General features: G+C 57.5%; 1 protein-coding gene across 1 annotated transcript in view; it reads right to left on the bottom strand.

The window, feature by feature from the left end:
* The window catches only part of LOC119969176 (myosin-7-like), a 184,968-nt gene that overhangs the window by 75,937 nt on the left and 90,704 nt on the right, over nucleotides 1-18,327 (bottom strand). Inside the window, exons 18-19 of the mRNA XM_038802412.1 lie at nucleotides 14,233-14,320; nucleotides 10,663-10,780 (exon numbers count right to left, since the gene is read on the bottom strand). Coding sequence (XP_038658340.1) covers nucleotides 10,663-10,780; nucleotides 14,233-14,320 — 206 coding nt within the window. The remainder of the gene's footprint in view (nucleotides 1-10,662; nucleotides 10,781-14,232; nucleotides 14,321-18,327) is intronic.

The raw sequence follows: 18,327 nt of genomic DNA, 5'->3' as shown, positions 1-18,327 counted from the left end.
GGTGGGAGTGGGTCGGAGGGGGTGGGATTGGGGCGGAGGGGGTGGGAGTGGGGAGGGGGGGTGGGAGTGGGGCGGAGAGGGGGTGGGAGTGGGTTGGAGGGGGTGGGATTGGGGCAGAGGGGGGGGGAGTGGGTGGGGGGGTGGGAGTGAGTCGGAGGGGGTGGGATTGGGGCGGAGGGGGGTGGGATTGGGGCGGAGGGGGTGGGAGTGGGTTGGGGGGGGGGAGTGGGGCGGAGGGGTGGGAGTGGCGCGGAGGGGGTGGGATTGGGGTGGAGGGGGTGAGAGTGGGGCGGAGGGGGTGGGAGTGGGGCGGAGGGGGTGGGAGTGGGTTGGAGGGGGTGGGAGTGGGTCGGAGGGGGTGGGAGTGGGTGGAGGGGGTGGGAGTGGGTCGGAGGGGGTGGGATTGGGGCGGAGGGGTGGGATTGGGGCGGAGGGGGTGGGATGTGGGTCGGAGGGGGTGGGATTGGGGCGGAGGGGGTGGGAGTGGGGCGGAGGGGGTGGGAGTGGGGCGGAGGGGGTGGGAGTGGGTTGGAGGGGGTGGGATTGGGGCAGAGGGGGGTGGGAGTGGGTCGGAGGGGGTGGGAGTGAGTCGGAGAGGGTGGGATTGGGGCGGAGGGGGTGGGATTGGGGCGGAGGGGGTGGGAGTGGGTCGGAGGGGGTGGGAGTGAGTCGGAGGGGGTTGGAGTGGGGCGGAGGGGGTGGGAGTGGGGCGGAGGGGGTGGGAGTGAGTCGGAGGGGGTGGGATTGGGGCGGAGGTGGTGGGAGTGGGGCGGAGGGGGTGGGATTGGGGCGGAGGGGGTGGGATTGGGTTGGACGGGTGGTAGCAGTGAGTCGGAGGGGGTGGGAGTGGGGCGGAGGGGGTGGGATGGGGCGGAGGGGGGTGGGATGGGTTGGAGGGGGTGGGAGTGGGGCGGAGGGGGGTGGGAGTGGCGCGGAGGGGGTGGGATTGGGGTGGAGGGGGTGAGAGTGGGGCGGAGGGGGTGGGAGTGGGGCGGAGGGGGTGGGAGTGGGTTGGAGGGGGTGGGAGTGGGGCGGAGGGGGTGGGAGTGGCGCGGAGGGGGTGGTGGATTGGGGTGGAGGGGGTGAGAGTGGGGCGGAGGGGGTGGGAGTGGGGCGGAGGGGGTGGGAGTGGGTTGGAGGGGGTGGGAGTGGGGCGGAGGGGGGTGGGAGTGGCGCGGAGGGGGTGGGATTGGGGTGGAGGGGGTGAGAGTGGGGCGGAGGGGGGTGGGAGTGGGGCGGAGGGGGGTGGGAGTGGGTTGGAGGGGGGTGGGAGTGGGTTGGAGGGGGGTGGGAGTGGGTCGGAGGGGGTGGGAGTGGGTCGGAGGGGGTGGGATTGGGGCGGAGGGGGGTGGGATTGGGGGCGGAGGGGGTGGGAGTGTGGTCGGAGGGGGTGGGATTGGGGCGGAGGGGGTGGGAGTGGGGCGGAGGGGTGGGAGTGGGTTGGAGGGGGTGGGATTGGGGCAGAGGGGGTGGGAGTGGGTCGGAGGGGGTGGGAGTGAGTCGGAGGGGGTGGGATTGGGGCGGAGGGGGTGGGATTGGGGCGGAGGGGGTGGGAGTGGGTGGAGGGGGTGGGAGTGGGGCGGAGGGGGTGGGAGTGGCGCGGAGGGGGTGGGATTGGGGTGGAGGGGGGTGAGAGTGGGGCGGAGGGGGGTGGGAGTGGGGCGGAGGGGGTGGGAGTGGGTTGGAGGGGGTGGGAGTGGGTTGGAGGGGGTGGGAGTGGGTCGGAGGGGGTGGGAGTGGGTCGGAGGGGGTGGGATTGGGGCGGAGGGGGTGGATTGGGGCGGAGGGGGTGGGAGTGGGTCGGAGGGGGTGGGATTGGGGCGGAGGGGGTGGGAGTGGGGCGGAGGGGGGTGGGGAGTGGGGCGGAGGGGGTGGGAGTGGGTTGGAGGGGGTGGGATTGGGGCAGAGGGGGTGGGATTGGGGCGGAGGGGGTGGGAGTGGGGCGGAGGGGGTGGGAGTGAGTCGGAGGGGGTGGGATTGGGGCGGAGGTGGTGGGATTGGGGCGGAGGGGGTGGGAGTGGGTCGGAGGGGGTGGGATTGGGGAGGAGGGGGGTGGATTGGGGTGGAGGGGGGTGGGAGTGGGGCGGAGGGGGTGGGAGTGGGTTGGAGGGTGGTAGCAGTGAGTCGGAGGGGGTGGGATTGGGGCGGGGGGGTGGGATTGGTGCGGAGGGGGTGGGATTGGGGCGGAGGGGGTGTGATTGGGGCGGGGGGGTGGGATTGGGGCGGAGGGGGTGGGAGTGGCGCAGAGGGGGTGGGATTGGGGTGGAGGGGGTGGGAGTGGGGCGGAGGGGGGTGGGAGTGGGTCGGAGGGGGTGGGATTGGGGCGGAGGGGGTGGGGATTGGGTTGGACGGGGGGGTAGCAGTGAGTCGGAGGGGGTGGGATTGGGGCGGGGGGGGTGGGAGTGGGTCGGAGGGGGTGGGAGTGGGGCGGAGGGGGTGGGATTGGGGCGGAGGGGGTGGGAGTGGGTCGGAGGGGGTGGGAGTGGGGCGGAGGGGGTGGGATTGGGGCGGAGGGGGTGGGAGTGGGGCGGAGGGGGGTGGGAGTGGCGCAGAGGGGGTGGGATTGGGGTGGAGGGGGTGGGAGTGGGGCGGAGGGGGTGGGAGTGGGGCGGAGGGGGGTGGGAGTGGCGCGGAGGGGGTGGGATTGGGGTGGAGGGGGTGGGAGTGGGGCGGAGGGGGTGGGATTGGGGCGGAGGGGGTGGGAGTGGGGCGGAGGGGGTGGGAGTGGGGCGGAGGGGGTGGGATTGGGGCGGAGGGGGTGGGAGTGGGGCGGAGGGGGTGGGAGTGGCGCGGAGGGGGTGGGATTGGGGTGGAGGGGGTGAGAGTGGGGCGGAGGGGGTGGGAGTGGGGCGGAGGGGGTGGGAGTGGGTTGGAGGGGGTGGGAGTGGGGCGGAGGGGGTGGGAGTGGCGCGGAGGGGGTGGGATTGGGGTGGAGGGGGTGAGAGTGGGGCGGAGGGGGTGGGAGGGGGGCGGAGGGGGTGGGAGTGGGTTGGAGGGGGTGGGAGTGGGTTGGAGGGGGTGGGAGTGGGTCGGAGGGGGTGGGAGTGGGTCGGAGGGGGGGGGATTGGGGCGGAGGGGGTGGGATTGGGGCGGAGGGGGTGGGAGTGGGTCGGAGGGGGTGGGAGTGGGGCGGAGGGGGTGGGAGTGGGGCGGAGGGGGTGGGAGTGGGGCGGAGGGGGTGGGAGTGGGTTGGAGGGGGTGGGATTGGGGCAGAGGGGGTGGGAGTGGGTCGGAGGGGGTGGGAGTGAGTCGGAGGGGGTGGGATTGGGGCGGAGGGGGTGGGATTGGGGCGGAGGGGGTGGGAGTGGGTTGGAGGGGGTGGGAGTGGGGCGGAGGGGGTGGGAGTGGCGCGGAGGGGGTGGGATTGGGGTGGAGGGGGTGTGAGAGTGGGGCGGAGGGGGTGGGAGTGGGGCGGAGGGGGTGGGAGTGGGTTGGAGGGGGTGGGAGTGGGTTGGAGGGGGTGGGAGTGGGTCGGAGGGGGTGGGAGTGGGTCGGAGGGGGTGGGATTGGGGCGGAGGGGGTGGGATTGGGGCGGAGGGGGTGGGAGTGGGTCGGAGGGGGTGGGATTGGGGCGGAGGGGGTGGGAGTGGGGCGGAGGGGGTGGGAGTGGGGGGGAGGGGGTGGGAGTGGGTTGGAGGGGGGGGGATTGGGGCAGAGGGGGTGGGAGTGGGTCGGAGGGGGTGGGAGTGAGTCGGAGGGGGTGGGATTGGGGCGGAGGGGGTGGGATTGGGGCGGAGGGGGGTGGGAGTGGGTCGGAGGGGGTGGGAGTGAGTCAGAGGGGGTTGGAGTGGGGCGGAGGGGGTGGGAGTGGGGCGGAGGGGGTGGGAGTGAGTCGGAGGGGGTGGGATTGGGGCGGAGGTGGTGGGAGTGGGGCGGAGGGGGTGGGAGTGGGGCGGAGGGGGTGAGATTGGGGCGGAGGGGGTGGGAGTGAGTCGGAGAGGGTGGGAGTGAGTCAGAGAGGGTGGGAGTGAGTCGGAGAGGGTGGGAGTGAGTCGGAGAGGGTGGGAGTGGGGCGGAGGGGGTGGGATTGGGGCGGAGGGGATGGGAGTGGGTCGGAGGGGGTGGGAGTGAGTCGGAGGGGGTGGGATTGGGGCGGAGGGGGTGGGATTGGGGCGGAGGGGGTGGGAGTGGGTCGGAGGGGGTGGGAGTGAGTCAGAGGGGGTTGGAGTGGGGCGGAGGGGGGGGGAGTGGGGTGGAGGGGGTGGGAGTGGGGCGGAGGGGGTGGGAGTGAGTCGGAGGGGGTGGGATTGGGGCGGAGGTGGTGGGAGTGGGGCGGAGGGGGTGGGAGTGGGGCGGAGGGGGTGAGATTGGGGCGGAGGGGGGGTGGGAGTGAGTCGGAGGGGGTGGGAGTGGGTCGGAGGGGGTGGGAGTGGGTCGGAGGGGGTTGGAGTGGGGCGGAGGGGGTGGGAGTGGGGCGGAAGGGATGAGATTGGGGCGGAGGGGGTGGGAGTGAGTCGGAGGGGGTGGGAGTGGGGCGGAGGGGGTGGGATTGGGGTTGGAGGGGGTGGGAGTGAGTCGGAGGGGGTGGGATTGGGGCGGAGGGGGTGGGAGTGGGTCGGAGGGTGTGGGATTGGGGCGGAGGGGGTGGGATTGGGGCGGAGGGGGTGGGATTGGGGCGGAGGGGGTGAGATTGGGGCGGAGGGGGTGGGAGTGGGGCGGAGGGGGTGGGAGTGGGGCGGAGGGGGTGGGATTGGGTTGGAGGGGGTGGGATTGGGGCGGAGGAGGTGAGATTGGGGCGGAGGGGGGTGGGAGTGGGGCGGAGGGGGTGGGAGTGGGGCGGAGGGGGTGGGAGTGGGGCGGAGGGGGTGGGATTGGGGCGGAGGGGGTGGGATTGGGGCGGAGGGGGTGGGAGTGGGGCGGAGGCGGTGGGAGTGGGGCGGAGGGGGTGGGAGGTGGTGGGATTGGGGCGGAGGGGGTGGGAGTGGGGCGGAGGGGGTGGGAGGTGGTGGAATTGGGGCGGAGGGGGTGGGAGTGGGGCGGAGGCGGTGGGATTGGGGCGGAGGGGGTGGGAGTGGGGCGGAGGCGGTGGGAGTGGGGCGGAGGGGGTGGGAGTGGGGCGGAGGGGGTGGGAGGTGGTGGGATTGGGGCGGAGGGGGTGGGAGTGGGGCGGAGGGGGTGGGATTGGGGCGGAGGGGGTGGAATTGGGGCGGAGGGGGTGGGATTGGGGCGGAGGGGGTGGGAGTGGGGCGGAGGGGGTGGGGCGGAGGGGGTGGGATTGGGGCGGAGGGGGTGGGATTGGGGCGGAGGGGGTGGGAGTGGGGCGGACGGGGTGGGAGTGGGTCGGAGGGGGTGGGATTGGGTCGGAGGGGGTGGGATTGGGGTGGAGGGGGTGAGATTGGGTCGGAGGGGGTGGGAGTGGGTCGGAGGGGGTGGGATTGGGTTTGGAGAGGGTGGGAGTGGGGCGGAGGGGGTGGGAGTGGGTCGGAAGGGGTGGGATTGGGGCGGAGGGGGTGAGATTGGGGCGGAGGGGGTGGGAGTGGGGCGGAGGGGGTGGGAGTGGGGCGGAGGGGGTGGGATTGGGTTGGAGGGGGTGGGATTGGGGCGGAGGGGGTGAGATTGGGGCGGAGGGGGTGGGATTGGGGCGGAGGGGGTGGGAGTGGGGCGGAGGGGGTGGGAGTGGGGCGGAGGGGGTGGGATTGGGGCGGAGGGGGTGAGATTGGGGCGGAGGGGGTGGGAGTGGGGCGGAGGGGGTGGGAGTGGGGCGGAGGGGGTGGGATTGGTGCGGAGGGGTTGAGATTGGGGCGGAGGGGGTGAGATTGGGGCGGAGGGGGTGGGATTGGGGCGGAGGGGGTGGGATTAAGCGATTCATTTACCTCAAGTCCAGTTTTTGTTTACATTTCTGAATGAACTAAAATACTGTTTAAATTAAGAGGTAAGTTCAGATACTTTATGTCTTAAACAGGGATATACAATTTGTGAGAGAGTCGCTGTCTGCAGATAATCCCAGACCCAGCTGGACCTGGTGTCTGAGATTCAGCACAGCCTGATTGTTGTAAACACTGTTTGAGTTCTGCTGAAACTGGGAGCATGAGTGAGGAAATTCAAGAGAGTAGCTATCAATTATTTAGGAAAAACGGATTTAATTAATAATAATAAAGATGGCAGGACAGGTGATATGCAGCATGTAGGAGCTCCTGGGTGCTTGAGGATGATTGGCCCAGAGTTAATGAGCTGGAGGCCATGTTGCAGACATTGCGATGCATAAAGGGGACATATCCTGGACACTTTCTTCCAGAAGGCAGTCACAGTAGCGTCACCTGTTGTAGTGGTCAGGGACAGGAGGATGTGACTGTGAGACAGGCAGGTAAGGGGATCGAGAAGGTCCAACAAATTGAGGTTCATTCAGCTTTAATGGACAGGAGTAGTGTGGACAATCTGGCTGTCCATGGAACCATGGAACAGGAAGCCATTCAAGTGGTGGAGTTAAAAGAATGTAATGGTAGTAGGTGACAGTGTAGTCAGGAGGAATAGATACTGCTCTCTGCAGTGGAGAGTCCAGACCACTGTTTTGCCTGCCAGTGCCTGGGTTCAGGAGGTTTGTGGAGGACTGAAGAGGAACTTGCAGTGAGCAGGGGAGGAATCCAGTGGTCATTGGCTATGTTGGTACCAATGATATGGGTAAGACTAGGAAAGAGATTCTGCATGGAGAATATGTGGAGCTAGGCACAAAATGAAAAAAAGCAAAAGGTCATAATCTCTGGGTCATTACCTGAGCCACGTGCAACTTGACACAGAATAAATAAGACTAGAGATAAATACGTAGCTCAAAGACTGGTGTGGGAGAAGTGGCACCATTGGAATGGCCCACACCTGAACTGTGCTGTGGCCAGTGTTCTAGTGGGTCATATAACAAGGGAGAATGGATAGTGACGGCAAACTTGTCTCAGCAGATAGGGCCAGAGTTTACAAAAACAGTTTAAAAAAAAACCTGAATTCAGGCTCTGTATCTGAATGCTTGCAGCATTCACAATAATACATGAATTGTCAGCTCAAATAGAAATTCACATGTATGAGCTGATAGCCATTACAGAGACGTGGCGACAAAGAAACCAAAGCCAGGACCTGACGATCCCAGGGTTTGAGACATTCAGGAAGGACAGGAAGCTGGGAAAAGGTGGTGGGGTAGCTCTGTTAATTAAAGAGGACATTAGGACTGCAGTGAGAGGAAGCCTTGGTTCTAAAGATCAAGATGTGAAATCAGTTTGAGTGGAATTAAGAAATGGCAGGAGGCAGAAAACATTAGCGGCTGTTCTACAAAGGCCATCAAACAGCAGTGGTCATGTAAATCATAGAATAAATCTGAAAATTAGTGGTACATGTAACACGGGTAATAGAGTAATCATGAGAGATTTCAATCTACATATGGACTGGGTACGTATGGAGAATTAATTCTTGAAATTCCATCCAAGGTGGTTTTCTAGAGAGGTACGTTGAGGAAGCAACTAGGCAACAACTATTTTAGATCTATTTTTGCACAATGAAAAAGAGCTAATTAATAATCTTGTTGTAAAGGAGTCTTTAGAAAAGAGATACCATAATATGAAAGAATTTTGCATTAACTTTGAAAGTGATGTAGTTCAATCAGAGACTAGGGTCTTAAATCCAAGCAAAGGAAACTACGATGGTACGAAAGCAAACTGGCTATGATAGATTGGGAAACTGTTAAAAAGTGTGATGGGAGGCAGACAATGGCTAACACTTAAAGAACTAAGACATAGTCCACAACAAAAAAACATTCCTTGAATGCACAAAAACCCAACAAGGACAATGGGAGGAATTCTCCGACCCCCCGCAGGGACGGGGAATCGCCCGGGGCTGGCGTAGGTCCCGCCCCCGCCGTGGCCGGAATTCTCCGCCACCCAGGAATCGGCGGGAACGGGAATCACACCCCGCCGATTGGCGTGCCCCCCGCGGCGAATCTCCGGCCCGTGATGGGCCGAAGTCCCACCGCTGACAGGCCAATCCCGCCGACGTGGTTCAAACCACCTCTGGTGCCGGCGGGATTGGCAGCGCGAGCGAGCCCCCGGGGTCCTGGGGGGGGGGGGGGGGGGGCGCGGGGCAATCGGACACCGGGGGGTGTCCCCACGGTGGCCTGGCCCGTGATCGGGGCCCACCGATCGGCAGGCGGGCCAGTGCCGTGGGGGCACTCTTTTTCTTCCGCCGCCGCCACGGCCTCCACCATGGCGGAGGCAGAAGAGACCCCCCCTACCGCGCATGCGCTGGTGGTGACGTCAGTGGCCGCTGACGCACCAGCGCATGAGTGGACCAGCGAAGGCCTTTCGGACAGCCCCAATGCCGGGCGGCGGGCACCAAAGGTCGTTGGCGCCGGTTTTGGCGTCAGTTGACGTGGCAGAAACCATTCCGGCGCAGGCCTAGTCCCTAAAGGTGCGGAGATTCCCGCACCTTTGGGGAGGCCGGAGTGGTTGCCGCCACTCCGCTATGCCGGGACCCCCATCCCGGTGGGTAGGGGAGAATCCCGGCCAATGTTCCAACCCACTGGTCAACAAACGAAATCAAGAATTAGATCAAAGGAAGAGGTGTTACCAGGTTAAAGTCCAACAGGTTATTTGGAATCACGAGCTTTTGAGAGCATAGCTCCTTCATCAGGTCAGTCATTAGATTAAAGGTAGAGGGTGTAAAGCTGCCAAAAAGAGGCAAGCCTGAGAATTGGGAGCATTTTAGAATTCTGTAAAGGAGCAGCAAGAAAAAGATTACGGGAAAATAAAATAGGAGAATAAACTAGTGAGAAACACAAAAACGGGCTGTAAAAGCTTCTATTGATTTGTATAAAGGAAAACCTAGGCAAAAACAAAATGTGGGTCCATTACTAGCAGAATCAGGAGAATATTTAATGGAAAATAAGGAAATGACAGGGAAACTAAACAAATACTTTGGGTGGGATTTACCGGGCAACCTGGTGCAGATTTTTTGGCCGAGGAGGGATTTTCTGGTCGCGCCGTTGTGAACGGGATTTCCTATTGAATTCCCCCCCCCCCTCATCGCCAGGAAACCTGAGGTAGGGGGCGTGTCAGGGCCAGGAATATCCCGCCGGTGTGAACAGCCGATAAGTTCTGCCCATTGTGTCTATCTTCACAGAGAAAAACATTAAAAACTTCCCAGAAATAATGGAGAATCAAAGGACTTGTGTAAATGAGAAACTGCAAGATGTCAATATTAGGAAAAAAGTAGAAGTAGAGAAATTAATGGGATTTAAATTAGATATAAATCCACTGGACAGAGTGTTGAAAGAGGTGATAATGGATGCACTGTTCGTCATTAACATCAAGGGATACAGGGATAGAGCAGGAAAATGGTGTTGAGCAAGATCAGCCATGATTTCATTGAATGGTGGAGCAGGCTCGATGGGCTGAATGGCCTCCTCCTGCTTCTATTTCATATGTTCAAAATTATTCAAATGCAATTTTCCATAAACAATCCACATTTGTACAAATTACTGTTAACTTGTCCCAGATTCAGATTCCATCATCCGCAGTAATTTGCTTTTACCCAGATTATTGTTTTGAAAAACTTCTGAGGTGGTTTAAAGATAAATCTAGCAACTAAAGGATAAGATTTGTGATTTCCCAGGCCTGGGGCCCCCAGCCCTGTGTGTAACGTGGAATGGGAGATAGTGACTAGCGACTCCACAGTGTCCACCTTATCTCTCTCTGCACCCTCAGTTGCATCATATTCTGTGCAAACTCTAAGTGTAGCAAACCTTTCTAATCGCTCCTCCATTGATAGATATACATTGACACAGTTGGGAAAGTCTCTCTGGACTTTGGAATGGTCCCATTCTTTTAGTTCTGCTCCAAATCCCAGCACCTGGAAATTGGACAACTCATCATCTCTTAGAACCTCCTTTCAGACTTCCTTCCTGTTGCCATGCTTCAAATGATTTACTCTCTGCTGACTCTCCTTTCAGCCCTGGTACCTCCTCTGTGTTGGTTTCTCAATAAACAAACCTCAACTCGTCATCATTTCTTCTCTTCACATTCTGTATATCACACAGATTATTGAAGAGTTTGATGAGAATAATCAGGATCTACAATTCCCCTGGTTTGAGCCTCAGGATCTGCAGCTATTTCTCACTATTGCCAAGGAGGATTGACAAAGTTTCAGATGCTCTCCTGCAGTTACCAGTTCATCCTTGGCTGGGTTACAGGAACAGGCCATTTAGCTCCTCAAACCTATTGCCTTATTTAGTAAATGTCAGTCAGTAACGTTCTGTCAGGTTCCAGTTCAAACTGGCTACATTATGTGATATCAGCTCAGAATCTAAAATGCCACATTCAGTGTTTCTGTGACAGTTTAACTCTGTAAACAGACAGTTCAGCACATTTCTCACACTGTTCCATAAGGCATTTTGATTCAGTGATAAGGAAGTTCAAAGTTGTAATCCCTGGAAGGGAGGTCGAGCTTGACGGCATTCCCAGAGCTACAGTTAATATTGCCAAAGGGCGAAAGGTGAAAGGAGAAACTGCGGCAGGAATAAGACAGGCTTTTTTACCAGGATGGGAGGGCAGAGCCCAGCATGGTCAGTGTGAATGCCAAATCGTGATCAGCGAGTGTGTAAAAGACAAACACAAATTCACACTGTCACTATCTGAGGGAGTCAAGATACAACATCAGGACCATGTGCTTCACACTGACTGTCCTTACCGCTGTTTAAAATCAGCATACAGAACTCTGTTTGGGAAGCCTTTCCGGCAAATACGGATTCCTTCCAGGACACCATTACACCTCAGCTGGTGAAGAACCATGAAGGGATCCATCGTACCTGGAAAAATGCACAATGGTCAATGAGCAGCTGTAAGGGCCAAGAACAGAGGGACTAAACCCAGCTATCCTTAACAAGACTCTCGCCTCTAGGCCTCCTCAGATTGGGGCCCATCTGCAGGGTCTCCGAAGAAGGAGCGCTGTCACAAGAGACATCGTGAAGAGTGATTGACGAGTATGGAATGATCGGAGCTCGGAGTAAAGGTTTACTCACCCGAGCTATAGTTTGACTAAGTTGTCACAACATCAGTGAATCTCACTCACGGGCCAGGATTGTTTGTATAAAACAGCTTCATCACCTCAGGATGTACCACAGCATATTGTACACACTGTGGTAAATGCATAAACTGCAGCAGCCAAAATGTGCACAGCAAGCTCCCACAAAGAGCAGTGATTAGATAATCGGGAACAATGGGCGCGAGCTTATGGAAATGTTCCTTCTGTCTTTTGTGGCGGGGTTCCCGTCAGCTCTGCCGGCACGTTCCCAACCGCTATTCAACTGGGGAGTTCCCCACCGCTATTCAACTGGGGAGTTCCCCACCGCTATTCAACTGGGGAGTTCCCCACTGCTATTCAACTGGGGAGTTCCCCACCGCTATTCAACTGGGGAGTTCCCCACCGCTATTCAACTGGGGAGTTCCCCACTGCTATTCAACTGGGGAGTTCCCCACCGCTATTCAACTGGGGAGTTCCCCACTGCTATTCAACTGGGGAGTTCCCCACCGCTATTCAACTGGGGAGTTCCCCACCGCTATTCAACTGGGGAGTTCCCCACCGCTATTCAACTGGGGAGTTCCCCACCGCTATTCAACTGGGGAGTTCCCCACTGCTATTCAACTAGGGAGTTCCCCACTGCTATTCAACTGGGGAGTTCCCCACTGCTATTCAACTGGGGAGTTCCCCACTGCTATTCAACTGGGGAGTTCCCCACTGCTATTCAACTGGGGAGTTCCCCACTGCTATTCAACTGGGGAGTTCCCCACCGCTATTCAACTGGGGAGTTCCCCACCGCTATTCAACTGGGGAGTTCCCCACTGCTATTCAACTGGGGAGTTCCCCACCGCTATTCAACTGGGGAGTTCCCCACCGCTATTCAACTGGGAAGTTCCCCACTGCTATTCAACTGGGGAGTTCCCCACCGCTATTCAACTGGGGAGTTCCCCACTGCTATTCAACTGGGGAGTTCCCCACCGCTATTCAACTGGGGAGTTCCCCACCGCTATTCAACTGGGGAGTTCCCCACTGCTATTCAACTGGGGAGTTCCCCACCGCTATTCAACTGGGGAGTTCCCCACCGCTATTCAACTGGGGAGTTCCCCACTGCTATTCAACTGGGCCCTGGGGAGTTCCCCACCGCTATTCAACTGGGGAGTTCCCCACCGCTATTCAACTGGGGAGTTCCCCACTGCTATTCAACTGGGGAGTTCCCCACCGCTATTCAACTGGGGAGTTCCCCACTGCTATTCAACTGGGGAGTTCCCCACTGCTATTCAACTGGGGAGTTCCCCACCGCTATTCAATTGGGGAGTTCCCCACTGCTATTCAACTGGGGAGTTCCCCACTGCTATTCAACTGGGGAGTTCCCCACCGCTATTCAACTGGGGAGTTCCCCACCGCTATTCAACTGGGGAGTTCCCCACCGCTATTCAACTGGGGAGTTCCCCACCGCTATTCAACTGGGGAGTTCCCCACTGCTATTCAACTGGGCCCTGGGGAGTTCCCCACTGCTATTTAATTGGGGAGTTCCCCACTGCTATTCAACTGGGGAGTTCCCCACTGCTATTCAACTGGGGAGTACCCCACCGCTATTCAACTGGGCCCTGGCGAGTTTAGCCCACACGCATGGGCAATGTCACCCCCACACACATATGGGCAATGTCACCCCCAGACACACATGGGCAATGTCACACCCACACACACATGGGCAATGTCACCCCCACACACACATGGGCAATGTCACCCCCACACACATGGGCAATGTCACCCCCACACACATGGGCAATGTCACCCCACCCACACATTGGCAATGTCACCCCCCACACACATGGGCAATGTCACCCCCCACACGCATGGGCAATGTCACCCCCCACACGCATGGGCAATGTCACCCCCCACACACATGGGCAATGTCACCCCACCCACACACGGGCAATGTCACCCCACCCACACATGGGCAATGTCACCCCCCACACCCATGGGCAATGTCCCATACCCACCCAAGTGAGAACACCCCACTATGGAGACCCTTTGGACACCCTCTTCAGGCCCGCCCCCTTACAGGTCCCCCTTCTAGGACCCCCACCTGTAATCCCCTGAACCTCCCAGAGGCCTCTTCTTACCTGCCCTGCACCTCCCCCATACACCCTCCACCCTCCTTTCATGGATATGGACCTCCCTCGAGCCCTGACCCTTGGTAGTAGCAGCCAGGCAGTTTCAAGGTGCCCACATTCCAGAGGGAGGGCCAGGGGCCATCCTGCCCTATCCCTGACCACCCAGGGGCCATCCTGCCCTATCCCTGACCACCCAGGGGCCATCCTGCCCTATCCCTGACCACCCAGGGGCCATCCTGCCCTATCCCTGACCACCCAGGGGCCATCCTGCCCTATCCCTGACCACCCAGGGCCATCCTGCCCTATCCCTGACCACCCAGGGGCCATCCTGCCCTATCCCTGACCACCCAGGGGCCATCCTGCCCTATCCCTGACCACCCAGGGGCCATCCTGCCCTATCCCTGACCACCCAGGGGCCATCCTGCCCTATCCCTAACCACCCAGGGGCCATCCTGCCCTATCCCTGACCACCCAGGGGCCTCCAAAGGCCCGGGAGTCCACCCCCCCCCCCGCCCCACCACCATGGGCCATTCGGCCTGGTCCAGGTTTCTGTGGGCCAGGACTGAATGGCGCCCAGCTTGGACTCCCCGGGGAGGCGGTTAGATGCCGGGTGGCTGGTATATCCTGGGTGAGTAGACCTCACTCCATTTACGCAAACACAGCTTGGTCACGTCCACTGTGGGTGAGTTTCTGTGAGGCGCAGTGGCTGCTGGGATTTTCACAGGAGGCTTCACCCGGCATCTACTGGCCGCGCCCGTTCGAGTGCGATGTGGCCGGTAGATCTCGCCCATTGTTCGTTGAGGGATAAACATTGGTTATGACACTGAGGAGAACTTGCCTGATCTAGTTCAGTAGGATGGATTGGGTCAATCTTGGCTGGAGTGGCCAAAGCTTTTCAATAGGTTTGGTTCATTCCAATCAAAGGTCATTGTGTGGGGAATAATTATCCATTAATCAGTATCCAGGGAGTAAACCTCGCGCTGTTCAACCCAAATGGGAGAAACTGCAGCTCCAGGTGTTGTTGGGTCACAGTGGAGTTTGAATCAGCCAGCGTTACACATTGAACTGTAATCTCCACTTGAACATTTACAAACTTTATCTTCAGGGTGAGAGGGACAAGTACCTGGAGTTTTGGTTTCATTGGGAATAATGCAGCGGACAAAGTGAGGCTGAGTCGATCGCAAGTTGGTCATCAGCTTGTGGAGATTCTCCTGCAGGGGATAGAAGATGGAAACATGTTACTCCAGATAGCTTCTTAAAGGGATCAACACTCAACAATGTTGGGCAGGGAATTTGCTGGACAATTTTATTGCAAACAATCTGCCCATTGCACCAAACCATTACCCCCCCCCCCCCCCCCCCCCCCCCCAGAATTCTCTCTGGTTAATGGGGATCCCTCTCTGATTAATGGGGATCCCTCTCTGATTAATGAGGAATTCTCTCTGATTAATGAGGAATTCTCTCTGATTAATGAGGAATTCTCTCTGGTTAATGGGGATCCTCTCTGGTTAATGGGGATTCTCTCTGATTAATGAGGAATTCTCTCTGGTTAATGGGGATCCCTCTCTGATTAATGAGGAATTCTCTCTGATTAATGAGGAATTCTCTCTGATTAATGAGGAATTCTCTCTGGTTAATGGGGATCCTCTCTGGTTAATGGGGATTCTCTCTGATTAATGAGGAATTCTCTCTGGTTAATGGGGATTCTCTCTGATTAATGAGGAATTCTCTCTGGTTAATGGGGATTCTCTCTGATTAATGAGGAATTCTCTCTGGTTAATGAGGAATTCTCTCCGGTTAATGGGGATCCCTCTCTGGTTAATGGGGATCCCTCTCTGGTTAATGGGGATCCCTCTCTGATTAATGAGGAATTCTCTCTGGTTAATGAGGAATTCTCTCTGGTTAATGGGGATCCCTCTCTGATTAATGAGGAATTCTCTCTGGTTAATGAGGAATTCTCTCTGGCTAATGGGGATCCCTCTCTGGTTAATGGGGATTCTCTCTGATTAATGAGGCATTCTCTCTGACTAATGGGGATCCCTCTCTGATTAATGAGGAATTCTCTCTGGTTAATGGGGATTCTCTCTGATTAATGGGAATCCTCCCTGGCTAATGGAGAAACTTCTCGGTACATCTCAGAATAAATATCTGAAAAATACCTAAATACAGAAGAGGACAGACAACAATTACAGGGGTTTCAGCATAATCACTAAATTTGGTGCCTCCGTTTGTGTCAATGGGTTCACAGGAGAATGAGGGAGATGGAGACTTGTGATGAGCCATCAATCGAACGCGAGACGAGTTGCTGTACAAAAGTTAGGCTTTAATAAGCTAGAACTTAGCCCTGCGGTCAACTACAGTAAATGGACGACCGCCGGGCGTTCTGGCTATTTATACCTCGGTATGGAGGCGTGGTTAACTCAGCCTCTCGACCAATTGGAGAGCCGTCACATGACTGGTCTCAACCAATCGGTCGAGAGGCACATGACCGACCAGGGCCAATGGTAAGCCGATGTTCTGCACCAATGGCAGACAGCTATCCAAATCATACCACCACAACTTGGTAAAATGCCACACACTTTCCCACGTGGTGAGTGTTTGCAAAGCCCATGAGAATCCAGGACAAGATCTTTGCGCCATGTTTGGGCGGCACCAAAACGCACCTCCCCCAGCTCGTCACACCAGAGGCCTCAATAACACATTGTCTGATATGGCAGAACACCTCCTCTGATGGACCCCCCCCCCCCAAATCTGAGGATTATCGCCGTCCATATGAAACCCTTTCTGAGCTGCTCCATCTCCCCAAAAAAACAACTGAGAGAAAAACTGGGAGGCATTGAAACAGGAACACAAATTGCGGCAAGATATTCATCTTAATGGATTGAACCCAGCCCACCAACGACAATGGGAGTCTTTGTAGATCCGCTCAAACTGTACTCATCAGACCTGTAAAATTTAACTTGCAAAGTCGCACCCACTCCCGGGCCTCCTAAACCTCCAAATAATGAAAACTAGTCCCAGGCAACCAGAACGGTAGTGCCCCCCCCCCCCAAACACCCCCCCCCCGCCCCCCAGCCCAGCCCCTACCCTCGAAGGGCTAACCACAAAATATTCCCTCTTCCCAACATTCCCTGAAAAGGAGCTGAACCTCTTCAATATTCCCAATAGATTCTCCATAACATAGAACATAGAACAGTGCAGCACAGAACAGGCCCTTCGGCCCTCGATGTTGTGCCGAGCAATGATCACCCTACTCAAACCCACAAATCCACCCTTTACCCGTAACCCAACTTGTTTGCGATGTTAGACAAGTTTGGGATCGGTCTGGGGTGGTGCCATGGGTTAGGCTGTTCCTTGATGCACCGGCTATAAGTGCGCTAACAAACAGCTGGAGTTCGGGGTGGTTTCGACTGTATGGGGGGGGGGTGGGGTGAGGGGGTGGGGGTCAGACAGGGATGTTCACGTCCCCTCTTCTGTTCGTGCTGGTGATTGAATAGTTGGCAATCGGGTTGAGGGTCTCTGATTAGTGGAGAGGGAGTCTGAGCAGGGGGCAGGTAGTAGAGCATTGGGTATCCATGGACACGGACAATTTGCTGCTAAACGTAAGGGATCCTGGGGGCAGCACGGTAGCATGGTGGTTAGCATAAATGCTTCACAGCTCCAGGGTCCCAGGTTCGATTCCCGGCTGGGTCACTGTCTGTGCGGAGTCTGCACGTACTCCCCGTGTGTGCGTGGGTTTCCTCCGGGTGCTCCGGTTTCCTCCCACAGTCCAAAGATGTGCGGGTTAGGTGGATTGGCTATGCTAAATTGCCCTTAGTGTCCTAAAAAATAAGGTTAATGGGGGGGTTGTTGGGTTACTGGTGTAGGGTGGATACGTTGACTTGAGTAGGGTGATCATTGCTCCGCACAACATCGAGGGCCGAAGGGCCTGTTCTGTGCTGTACTGTTCTTCTATGTTCTATGTTCTATAGGATGGATGCGGGCAGGTTGTTTCCACTGGCGGGTGAAAGCAGAACTAGGGGGCAAAGCCTCAAAATAAGGGGAAGTAGATTTAGGACTGAGTTTAGGAGGAACTTCTTCACCCAAAGGGTTGTGAATCTATGGAATTCCTTGCCCAGTGAAGCAGTTGAGGCTCCTTCATTACATGTTTTTAAGGTTAAGATAGATAGTTTTTTGAAGAATAAAGGGATTAAGGGTTATGGTGTTCGGGCCGGAAAGTGGAGCTGAGTCCACAAAAGATCAGCCATGATCTAATTGAATGGCGGAGCAGGCTCGAGGGGCCAGATGGCCTACTCCTGCTCCTAGTTCTTATGTTCTTATGTTATCAAGAAAAGTAAGGTTCCAACACCAGCCCCTGGGAATCACCACTATAAACCTTCCTCCAGACTGAAAAATATCCAATACTCTCTGCTTCCTATTATTGTACCCACATTGCTACTGTCCCTTTTTGTTCCGAGCTATAACATTTCTCAAGTCTGTTGTATGGCACTGCATCGAATGCCTTCTGAAAGTCCATGTACACCACATAAACAACATTACCCTCATCAACCCTTCTGTTACCTCATCAAAAAACTCCAAGGTAGTTAAACACTATTTCCCCTTTAGAAATCCAAGCTGGCTCTTCCTAATCAACCTACAACTTCCATGCGATTACTAATTCTATCCCAAATAATTATTTCTAGAAGCATCCCCACTGCTGATGTTAAACTGACTGGTTTGTAATTACTGGGGCTACTGGGGCTACCCTTGCAACCTTTACTGGGGCTACTGGGGCTACCCTTGCAACCTTTACTGGGGCTACTGGGGCTACCCTTGCAACCTTTACTGGGGCTACTGGGGCTACCCTTGCAACCTTTACTGGGGCTACTGGGGCTACCCTTGCAACCTTTACTGGGGCTACTGGGGCTACCCTTGCAACCTTTACTGGGGCTACTGGGGCTACCCTTGCAATCTTTACTGGGGCTACTGGGGCTACCCTTGCAACCTTTACTGGGGCTACTGGGGCTACCCTTGCAACCTTTACTGGGGCTACTGGGGCTACCCTTGCAACCTTTACTGGGGCTACTGGGGCTACTGGGGCTACCCTTGCAACCTTTACTGGGGCTACTGGGGCTACCCTTGCAACTTTATTGGAACAAGAGCATAAATCTGCAATCCAGTCCTCTGGCACCTCCCTCGAGACTAATGGGGGATTCTCTCTGGTTAATGGGGAATTCTC

This window comes from Scyliorhinus canicula, chromosome 7 (assembly GCF_902713615.1).
Source record: "Scyliorhinus canicula chromosome 7, sScyCan1.1, whole genome shotgun sequence".
NCBI classification, from domain to species: Eukaryota; Metazoa; Chordata; class Chondrichthyes; order Carcharhiniformes; family Scyliorhinidae; genus Scyliorhinus; species Scyliorhinus canicula.
This window is presented reverse-complemented; position numbering and strand designations above follow the sequence as displayed.